We start from the raw sequence: 12,343 nt of genomic DNA, 5'->3' as shown, positions 1-12,343 counted from the left end.
AATTATCTATTTAATTTTGTCAATGTTGATCTACGTTTGATTCTAATTGGTTGGTTACCTCCACATTTAACATTAGAGAGGAGCCTTCTTGGAGGCTAAAGTTTCTTTTGGGTTATGATATATACATGTAGTGTCGTGCCAACCCCCACCATCACAGGTTAGTACAAGTTAGGCTACCAAATGCGTTATAATTATGTGCACATTGGTTTGGTTTTTGAAGATAAAGAGTAATGCATGCTGAACAATCCGAGCGTGATGGCGACTTTTTCATTGAGATATATGTATCTTCGACAAAAGTCTTTATTTATTATTGAACACGACTATAGTCGTGGTCCTAATAATACTACAATCATATTATTAAAACTTCATTTCATAGTTGATCCTTGCGTTACCAGAGAATACAACAAAATATATGATGAAGTTGTTACTCGACTAAGAATCAGCTGCCAAAAGGCCTCTGGTTGCCGCAATCAAGATTGTCACCAGGACTAACTCCAAGAATTCCGCAATACCTCCTGTGAAACCCAATTCGATCTTGTACCCTATTGTCATTACCACGACCACATTCTAAGCCACCATTGATGATGTTTGTGATGACACCAAATCCAGGAAGACGATTGGCTGCTCGGTCACCAGCAGATGGGTTCCATCTTCCAATGATGACATCGTGGCAAGAAGGCTTTGGTAATTGAGTGGTCATCCAGAACCAGAGAGCTGTCTTGAATGAGATGACTGGGTCTGTGGCTACTAAATCAGGATTGTTTAAAAGGTCCGCTCCAATGGCACTTCCACATGGCCCATAGTTGTAGTTGCTGTGTTTATTAATGTCAAAATACACGTAATTAGATACTACAAGTTCATCAAATTTAGTCGTAGCATAAATAGATTTATCTAGCTCCATAGCAATATAATGAAAATAATTGTTAATATATAGAAGCTTACTGCGAAATTTGGATTGGGCCTCGTCCGAAATATTTCCTTCCAGGTGCACAAGGCCATTGACTACTTGGTGAACAGTAGTCACCCGGGTTACCTTGTTCTCTAAGGAAACAGTAACCCCATGCGAATGGTCCATCAGGTGCCGAAGGCCATCCTCCTGTATTTATAAAAACGGGTACATAATCAATTATTATTACTAAAATTTTGACTCACAATGAAATTATAATTGTTCGATCTAAAATACCTGTAGTTTCATGGGAGGTTTGGGCAAAGAAAGCAGCAATTTCCCTTTTACGGGCATTGATATCACCGGTTGTACCAAAGCCAGAAAAAGACCTAGCAGCAGTGATAAAGGCATTGTAACTGTAGAAATTATTCTTTCCTTGACAAGAATTTTCGTTGCGATGCTTAAGCATTTGATCAAACATGGAATTTGAGATGACGCTTCCAAGGTCCCCACCAGTAACAGGACCAGGACCAGGGCCGCCACCAGGACACTGACTTTGACAATTACCAGAACCACAATGATCATTAGTGTTACCACACCAGCCGAATTTGCTGCAACAGAGTCCCGAGGCACAAAGTGCGCCTCCGCCTTGTGAACCACAATTCTGCGCTGAGGCAGCAGTCAGCAAAAGGAGAGAAAATAGTAAAGAAAAAGTAGTGAATTTAGAAGGCCTCATTTTGAATGTAGTAGTAAAATGTGATAGGGAAACAAGTGGTGAAGTGGAAGGTATTTATAGGCACTGAATTCTCTATTAGTGGTTGTGAGGGATCGCTGACTTTGTTGTGTTATAAAATGACAGTTCTCCGTCTTATCCAGAATTTAATTCAGTAGAGTACGTTGAAAGGTAAACGGCGGCTCTTACTTTGGTTATAAATTATTTATTAAAAATAATATTAAAAAAATTAAAATTGAATTGTTACTCTTTTCCTCCTAAATTAATTTCTCTCTTCGTTTTAATTTATATGACACATTTTAGATTTCGTAGTTCAAATAAGTCTTCTTTGACCGTAATTTTTTCATATATTTTGGATTGTCAATTATTGTAACTTATAGAGCATTTTACGTAGTTTACAAATATATAAATTTGATTTCAAAAAACATTGAAGATTTCATGCGTAAATATTCAATTAAGCTTAAATTATTTGACTTTCAAAAAACGAAATGTTTGACATAAATTGAGAGAGATGGAGTATCTCTTAAGCTTATTAAAGTCATCTTAAAATAATTTAGTTGATAATTATTTTCCACTGTATCCTTAGTGGCACGATATAAAGGAAAAAAAAAAAGGAAATAAATATACTTTTATTAAATTGAGTTTAACTTAATAAACTCTATTTTAAATTATTATATATTATTTTTCTTAATAGACATGAAAAATATTAAAATGACAATGAAATAGAACAGAGGCGATAATGGTCATAAAAGATATTGTTATTTGTACCCTTCGAGCGGGCCAGTGGTTTGTACTTTGAACTTTCACGTTGAAGGTTTCAAGTTTGAAATCTCTTACCAGCGAAAGCAAGAAGTTTGTCTTCTGGGTCGAGCTCGTCGCACCAAGCTTGCCTAGTGCGGATTACCTCTCCTATATGATTTGCGAGCTATTGCATAAGAGCGAGGATTTTACCCTGTGCGCACCCAAAGAATTTCCCTTGTTATAAAAAAAGAAGAAGATATTGTTATTTGTAGAACACATTAAAAATAAATTTTCTCTTACGGTATAAGAGAGAATTGAGCAATTAGGTATTTTTGTAAAAGAATATTAATTTTTTATTTTAATTTAGTTAGTGTATAAAAAAAATTATGGGACTCATTTAAGCTATACTCCCCCCTCACCGTTTATTTTTAATTGTTATGGTTTATCTATTTAGAGTCAAACTATAAGAACTTTGACTAACATTTTACGATATATTTTTCATCATATTGATATGGAAAAATTGCAATTTATAGCACTTTTCTTATAGTTTTTGAATATCTAAATTTTTTATTTAAAATATCGAATTAATGTAATCTAATTTAACTTTAAAAAGCATAACATGACAACTAATTATTTTTTTTAAAATTTTTTTTAATAGACATGAAAATATTAAAATGACAATGAAATAGAACAGAGGCGATATTAGTCATAAAAGATTTTTATCTTGTCAGATTTTTGTCTTTTTGTTATTGAATTTTTTTGAATAAAATATAACCTAGAACGTTACACTACGTTTATACTAGTTTTGTAAAAGTTCAAAAAAACATACTATTTTGGTGAATTGATTTTAATAATGACCTACTTTGATCAAAAGTTAATGGACTCACTCTACAAATAATTGTGAAAATTTCAGGAATCTGATTCCATAGTTGCTGGATTTTTTTCTCTTATTATTTATCTCCATGAAATGGTATCAATTAGCAACGATACACTTAATTAGATAAAAATAATGTATGTATTAACTCTGCATATTAATAATATTTTATTGGATACACTTTTTTATGTTATTTATAACCAATGTAAGTATTAAGTATATATTTTATTGTGTATTAAGGTGTATATTACTAATATTATAAATTTTTAGGTATTAGTAGTGCAAGAATTTTAATGCATGTATTAGCATGGTCAAACACCCCATTGCCCATTAAATTCTCTTTTACAAATCTTCCACTATAATTGTGAAGGGTTTGTAAATAAAGATTTTTATCCAAACCAAATGTATAAGAAATAATCTATGTATTATTAATGCAAACATTATCAATACATTCTATATATCATTGTTCTTATATACTCTACTATACGCTCTGTAAAAGTACTTAAAGTCGATACAAAAGTACCCACAAAACAAGTCAATCAACAATTGAGATAGCTAAAATTTGTTAGCCATGACTATACATAAGATATCAAAATAAGAAAATCTCTTTTAAAAATATTTACACAATTTCTCACGGATCAATATGAGTTGCATATAAGGTAAATGAGTTGAATTAAGCGAGTTAAAAAGGGATGAATTTAATAAAATAAAGGAAACTTTTCAAAATATTGATAATTTGAGGACTAATTAGGAAATACAGTGATCGTTTGAATAATTACCAAATATTCTCAATTCGCTCTGTACTAATGATACAACAATTTTTGAAATTCGCTTTGTATTACAGATTCATCGATTCACTCTATATCAGTAATACATCAACATTTACAAAGCAAGTTACTATATCAGAACGGATTGTTGTATTACTGATAGATACATGACAAATTTCAGAAACTCTCACTATACTTGGTAATTTTTTTAAACTCTTGCTATATTCGATAAATATAATGTAAAAAATTACTAGATTAGATAATTATTTTTAATTTAAATAGATCATTAACTCATTCAATTTTAAATGATTCGAACATATCATTATTTTATATGCTAATTTTATCACCTCTATCAAATGTCATTCTTTTATCTAAGTCTAGTGTACTTTTAACCAAGTGTCACACCACCCACACTAATATACATGGATCTGCCTCTATATACATATTCAAAGATGAGGACTTGATGATTTAGCAGCCTAGTTATAGATATTTTCAAATTAAAGTTATTATCTAAGGTAGTAGGCTAGAAGAAATAGGGTTGGCTGGGTCAATTATTCCATGTCAAAGTTATATAATTTGAATATGTCTATACTTAGGGCTGCTAATTCTACTCTTCCCCTTTAACTCCATACTAAATTTAGGGTGCGTTTATTATGAATTTTTCATTTTTTTCATGTTTGATTGATCAAATATTTTGTAAATTATCTTTGTAGAAAATAAGTTCAGAGGAAAATAACTTTCATAATAAAATTAAAATAAACAAGTATTATAAGTGCTTTTAAACATTCCACCACCGCCACTCCTAAACCCCCACACTCCACCCCATCCCACCCTTACAGAATTTTGCTCAATTATATATAAATACTTTTACACTAATATTTTTTCTTACTTATTTATCACACTGAAAATTACTAAGAAATTCACTTGTTATCGTGAAACATATTTTCCTTCGTACCAAACGCACCTACCTTTACCCTCGCATGCTCATCTCCTTTAACATTTTCCTTATTTTTGTTGTCATAATAAGTTATTTCTCTGATTCATTTGTAACTAAGTAAAAGAAAAAATCTGATTAGTATCAACTTGTTATAACTATATAATGTTTGAAGTTACATGTGAGACCCCTTTACGACTAATTAATAGGTCTCAATTATTGCTTAATAGTAATTCACTTTATTGTTGCAATAAACTTAGAATACAATGCTTTAGTTTCATTATTGCAATTGATTTTAAACATGACTTGAAATATTCTAACTGAAATAAATTTGGTATTAAGTATTAACAAGTAGTAACATATATGGTCAACAATTAACATATTCAGCGTAGTCTTACAAAGAAATTAGATTTGGAAAGAATTAGGATATATGCATACCTTGGAGAGGAATTTAGGAATTTGATTGAATGAGGGAGTTGGATAATTTTCTAAGGGTGAAGGGTTGTTATAGGGCTTAGAATTTGGGTCAAAATGACGTAGTATAGGTATTAAATTTATGGGAAAAGACCCAAATACCCTTTAAAAATAACAGTCGGAGGGGTCTTACGGTCCGTATAAACTTCTAAGGACCGTACTGGTCATCCATAGAATTGGTTACTGGGAACAAATTTCTGAATCGATTTCCACGAGAGACCTTTACGGTCCGTCTAACATTCTACGGACCGTAGACCCAACAATACGTAGAACCCATGAACCAAAAATCCTTTCCAAGTCTGAGACCACTTCCACGAACCACTATACGACCTGTCAACATTTTCATAGCCCGTCAAAACCTCTGTAGACCCAAAAGTCAAAATTTCCAACAGTCTGGAACCTCTTCTACGATCACTTCCTACGGACCGTCTTGATGGTTCGTAGGAAAACTTCAGAGACCCAAAAATAAAGAAATCCTTAAGGCCGTTTTCTACAACTCCCTTCTATGGACCGTAGAATCTTCTATGATCCATAAATAGGACCCGTAGACTTGGACCTGTAGTCAACTATGCAATCTTCCTTTTTCCGAGGTGTTACATTTTATTCCCTCAAAAGAATTTATAAATTAATACTTCCTCCGTTCTATATTAATTGTCATGTTTTGATTAATGAGATTTTTGAAATGACAAATTGTAATGACCAATCCATCATTATTTAAATACACCTTGTGCGGAGTCTCAAAGATTTTCAAATTTCGGTGCCCAATTGGAATTTTGGGGCACACAATGGAACTACTTAAATTTGAATTGATCCGAGCTGATGTCAGCCTGTCATAGCAGGATGCCTCGCGCTATGGCGGCACCGCTATACCCCCTGCAAGGCCGCTATAACGGGGCTGACGGAACAAACCCAAGATAAAACGAAGTTTTTTTTATTTTCCTCCCACTTTTATGGGACAAAATATGCAAGGGTTAGTCTAAAAATCCCCGCAAGCTACTTTAAGCTCGAAAGCAATGGATGAGAGGGATTTTCGGGTGAGCAAGAGTAAGTCCCGATGATTCCCGGCCAACGCTTGTCAGGATTCGCCCCAAGGAGCCGGAAGCTCACATTTAAAATTCTTCAGCAGTTGCTTGGTGCCTAGGTCGGTTAGGTTTTCTTTACTAAATATTTAGACTCGTAATTATCCATGTAGTGTCTTGTAGGATGTCGGGATATTTCATGCATAGGGGGTCTTGATCTGGCCCTCAAGTTGCATGATTCTTTGATTATTCTACCAGTATAGATTGTTTGTACTGATACTACTCTCGCTATACCACTTGGTATAGTTTGGTTGCAGGATTCAATGATGTTTCATAGGTGAAGGCGATGATGATCTCCAAAAGCTTCTACTCGTCTTTCCTTATTGTGAGAGCGACAACATATTTTCTTTTGTACCTTGTATCTCTTTAGTTGCTCTTGTACCTGTTTTAGACTAGTTTCTTAGGAGGTTTTTTCAGTCGTTTGTAAAAGATGATCGAGTTTCATGGTGATTTTAAAACATTAAAGAGTTTTTCTTATGTTTTATTTAATTTCCATATTATCCGTTTTAAAATTGGGTGATAAGGGTTCTCCTATCTAGGTGTTAGAGTAGGTGCCACGACCCGGTAGGTTGGGCCATGCCATTAATTTAATATTTTAAAATTGTAATTTAGTTAATGAAAAATTATAGAAAAATATAATAAGTTGTAATTCTTCTCATAAATAAATATGTTGAAAAATGTAGAACACATTATTAACAGGCAAGAACAAGAACTTGGAAAAGAAACAGAGAGAGATTAGTTTTTCTTCGACCAATTTTAAAAAGTGATTGGGCTTCGATGTGATTAGTAGTTCTTCTAAGAATATTGGATGGGGCTTTATCCTTAGGGTTTACAATAAATGTTTTGTGTTATTTATCCTTAGGTTTTACAATAAATGTTTTGTGTTATTTATCATTTAAGAAAATTAAGTAATTCGTCCCCGCACCGATAGACTACTAACTATAAAATTTTAATATGTTCACCAATCTTTAATTCGATATCCTAAAACCAATATGTAGAGGTGTCAATGATTTCTAGATCGACTTAAGGATCATACTATTACTAACTCGGAATCAGTTAGAATAAATCAAGTTAAGCATGCACACTCTCCTTTTGAGTTCCTAGCTAATTAATTTACTAAGTTGAAGTCAAGTCAAAAACATCGACTCTATTATGCGTTTAATTGGCCTAAATGATCACATGAAAGTTAAATGAATTCACGAGGAGATTTTAAGCACGAAGGTTTTTACTATCGTATACTATATGCATCCAGAGTTCATATAATGACATATTATTTGCATCCACTGGGAGCTATAATCAAAATGAATGAGTCCTATCTGCAAATATATATATATATATATACTATTGCTAGCAGTTGGTTGGATTAGCATTTATGCATATGCACCTATACAAAGTTGAGTGTTTTGAGTTCAGTTGTTTGCCCGTTGTGGCTAGCAATATTTTAGTTTAAGATAGTATCTCTTGTTGTTCATCTTGCATTCCTAAGATACTTAGAACAAAATTTTGAAGAACTTGATTAGAAACAACAAAGTTTAAAGAGTATTTTCAAAATTGGAAAATTAAAACTAGTAGAGAAAATAGAATCAAAAATAGATTAGAAACAATATAAAAATATTTTTCTCAAAGAAAGAAAATCGAGCCCACTAAGTGCACAGTGTCCCCTTAAGGAAATTATTCCCCTCAAGTACTCGAGGTAAATGGAATATATATATCCTCCCAGGATAGAACGATCTTACTCAACGGTGTATCGGTACCTAAAATCACGATGTCAGCGAACCACTCAACGGCAGTAAGTACACTTAGAATACTAGATTTAGTAGTAGTAGAAGTCCAGAAAAATTAATCCTCTTAAAATGAGAGGAAATCCCTCAATTTATTGAAAACAAAGGGTAGCATGAAAATGTTCTTATTGTGCCTTACCAGAAAGGTTACAACCCTTTGAAAAAGTCTCAATCATTCGGAAAGGTCACAATCTTTCATAAAAGTCACAACTTTTCATAAAAGTCGCAACTCTTCGTAAAAGTCGCAACTTTTCTTTTCATCAAACTCACAACTCTTCATAAAAGTCGCAACTCTTCATTTTCCATTCACACCTTTTAAAACACAACAATCCCCCGCATGAATGGGAATGACTCCAAGACAAAGAAACAGACAAGTATGTGTACTTTACAAGAAAGAATTAATTGCATCTGGATAAGTAGGTTTCCCTTTGAACTTTCCGTAGTGAACATATGTCGGATATACTCGATCAATCGATAGATTTGATATCTTTGAACCGTCAAGCTTTGGTGTATACCTAGACAATCATATGTCACAATCAACCCTTTCCATTTATTGTTCTTACGGTTGTGTTCGTTTCAGCCATGAACACCTCTTGGTTTCATGAGTGTATAGAGAGATGGGCTTTTGCAATCATCCTCTTTGAAGCGGCTTACACTTCAGACTCACATAGGTGATTTCTAACTATGTTATCACGTAGATACACTATTTGGTCAAATCTGTCAAACTAGGCAAATCATTAAAAACTTTAAGCTTTATTAACTCATTAACAAGCCTTAATGTTAGATCCTTGTTCCTGAGCATTGTCTTCATCATGAGAATGGATTGAGTTGGTTGACAATGCCGAACAGTCAGTTACAACTTTGTTTTTCTCCTTGAACCTAGCTCTTGGGATCTCTAATATGCTAGGTAGAGTTACCGCCATGATGACTTGTCCTAAGCCGTAAATTCATTCCCTTAGATGATCTTTCAATTTTCTTTCTAGTTAGGCCTTTTTGTAAGTGGATCCGACACATTATCCTTTGACTTTACATAGTCAATTATGATAATTTCACTAGAGAGTAGTTTTCTAACACTATTATGTCTATGTCTTATATGACGAGACTTTCCGTTATACATCATGCTCCATGCCCTACCTATTGCATCTTGACTATCAAAGTGTATGCATACTGATGCCAAAGGTTTGGGTCAAAAAAGAATATCTATCAAGAAATTTTGGAGTCATTCAACTTATTCACCAGTCTTATCTAGAGTACCTAGCTCAGAGATCATTGTAGAGTTAGTGATACATGTCTTTTTTTTGGAAGATTTCCAAAAAACTGCTCCTCCACAAGGAGTAAATACATATCCACTCGTGGATTTTACTTCATTTGATCCTGGTGATTCAATTTGCATCATTATATCCTTTCAATACTGCTGAATATTATTATAATGCAAGACATAGTTTTGAGTATGTTTTAAATACGTACCCCAAAACTCTTTTATTGTCATCCAATGAGTTCGATTGGGATCACTCGTGAACCGACTCAGTTCATTAACAACACATGTTATATCTGATAGCTCACACTTCGTGATATACATCATATTTCCCAAAACTCTAGCACAATCCAATTGTGAGTCACTTTCGCCTTCACTCTTTTGAAATGCAAAACTCACATTTATTGGAGTCTTGACAATATTGAAATCCAAATATTTGAACTAGTCAAATACTTTTTCAATTTAATGAGACCGTGACAATGCTAAGCCTTATGGAGTTCTAAGAATTCGATTACCTTAGATCGCATCAGCAACTCCAAGATCTTTCATATCAAACTTGCTTTCTAGCAAACATTTAGTAGTATTTATGTCATTAGTGTCTCTACGGATGATCAACATGTCATCAATATACAAACAAACAATGACCTTGTGATTTTAATGTAAACACATTTATCACTTCCATCATTCTTAAATCTATTTGCAAACATGGTTTGGTCAAATTTCTTATGTCATTGTTTGGTGCTTGTTTTAGTCCATAAAGTGACTTAACAAGTTCGCACACTTTCTTTTCTTTACCACGAACCACAAAATCCTCGAGTTGTTCCATGTAAATTTCTTCCTCCAATTCTCTATTTAAGAAAGTTATTTTCACATTCATTTGATGAATTTGGAGGTCATATACCACAACTAACACAATTAACATCCAAATGAATGTGATTCTAGTTACTGGCGAGTATGTGTCGAAAAGATCAAGACCTTATTTTTGTCTAAAGCCTTTGACAAAAAGTCTTGCTTTATATTTGTTAGCAGTTCCATCGACTTTCATTTTCTTACTGAAAATTCACTTTGAACCCAAAGGTTTATTTTCTGGAGGAAGATCAACCAACTTCCAATAGGATTGCTCAAGATTGAACCAATATCACTATTGACACCATCTTTTCAAAAGGATGAGTCCACATAAGACATAAGAAATGTTACAAAATCAGATCCGAAGGTAGTAGACATCCTTTGACATTTACTACGCGTTTGAATCTCTTTATTAAGTACATTATCCTTTTGTTCTTTCCAAAGTCTTTTAGACCTTTCACTAGACTACTCAAGTCTAATTTTACAGTCCACAGTTCTTAGGTCCTATTTTAATCCTTTTAAGAATAGGAACTTGAACTTTGACTAGACACCCCCACACTTTGAAATATTTCAAGTTGGATTTCCTTCCTTTCCATTTCTCATATGGAATAGATTGTGTTCTGAACAAACAAAATTGCTTTCTTTCTGAAAAGATGAAACATTTTGTTGTTTCCTTTTGCAGTAAGGATAGTTCCTCCACATAAGTTTTGTGGTAAACTTGAACTTATAAGTAATGCATCCATCATTTCCTTCAAAGTTCAATTTTTTTTCCATTCTGCAACTTTATTAGATTTAGGTGAATAGGACAATAGTTTGATGGATAAATCCATTTTCCAAACATATTTCTACAAAAGGAGATTTATATTCTCTATCCCTATCACTTCTCTTATCTTTTTCCCAACTGATTTCAACTTCAATTTTATATTGTCTAGACGTTTCTATTGTTTCATCCTTACCATTCAACAAATAGACATAACCGTATCAAATGCAATTGTCAATAAAAGTTATGAGATACTTTTTTTCCACCACGAGATGGTGTTGACTTCATATCACAAATGTCAGTGTAAATCAACTCTAAGAAATTAGAATTCCTTTCGACAGAATTTATAAGAATGCTCAGCATACTTAGATTTCACACAAACTTGAATACATGTTGTATTCATTATATGACGAATACAATTGATATATATATATGTGTGTGTGTGTGTGTTTGTGTGAAATTGTGAGTTGTTCCAGTTAGAGCTATAACTTTGAGCTTCAAGTTCCTTTGAGTTTGTCCTCTATCACTAACTCCTTCCCTTTCCCCACAAACATAAGTTGTGAGACAGAGAAGAAAACGTCCTTCGATTTTCTTCAAAATAATTAATATGAAAAAAGTTTCAAACATCCTTCTTGAACTTTGAACAATTCAATTATTTTGAACTATGAAAAAAGTCTCAAAAATTCAGTTAATCTAGAATAGAGGGAGTATTAGAGTGTAGTAATATATCAGGCCTACCACAAAAGCTTATTCTCCATATTAGACTTTTAATGAGGCAAGGACATATTCATGTTAATCACTGCTATAGAGAAGCTAGCTTTGTCACTGATAAACTAGCTAACATTAAAGAGGAGCCTTCTTGGAGGCTAAGGTTTATATCATCTTTTGTGTTATTTATGTAGTATACATGTAGGGGTCGTGCAAAACCCCCCACCATCACAAGTTAGTATAGCTAGCATTGATTTGGTTTTTGAAGTTGTACAAGTAATTATAAGGCCGTTACCATATGAATTATAACTACGTGGACATTGATTTGAATTTTGAAGGGAAAGAGTAATGCTTGTGGAAAAATCCGAGGTTGATGGCGACTTCATTGAGATATATGTATCTTGGATAAAAGTCTTTATTTATTATTGAACACGACTATATATAGTCGTGGTACTAATCAGACTACAATCATATTATTAAAACTTTATTTTATAGTTGATCCTTG

At 33.1% G+C, this 12,343-nt stretch overlaps 1 protein-coding gene across 1 annotated transcript; it reads right to left on the bottom strand.

Annotated features, from left to right (window-relative positions):
* Positions 1-234: 234 nt before the first annotated feature.
* Positions 235-1,627, bottom strand: LOC102589117 (endochitinase-like). Its single transcript, XM_006367313.2, has 3 exons — positions 1,184-1,627; positions 943-1,096; positions 235-812 (listed from the first exon to the last, which is right to left on the bottom strand). Exons 1-3 carry the CDS (start codon positions 1,620-1,622, stop codon positions 440-442), a joined length of 966 nt encoding a protein of 321 aa, XP_006367375.1. The 5' UTR covers positions 1,623-1,627; the 3' UTR covers positions 235-439.
* Positions 1,628-12,343: the final 10,716 nt, after the last annotated feature.

The sequence above is a fragment of the Solanum tuberosum genome, unplaced genomic scaffold (assembly GCF_000226075.1).
Source record: "Solanum tuberosum cultivar DM 1-3 516 R44 unplaced genomic scaffold, SolTub_3.0 scf00747, whole genome shotgun sequence".
Lineage (NCBI taxonomy): Eukaryota > Viridiplantae > Streptophyta > Magnoliopsida > Solanales > Solanaceae > Solanum > Solanum tuberosum.
Note: the sequence above shows the minus strand (reverse complement) of the source record. Positions and strands in the feature narration are given on the sequence as shown.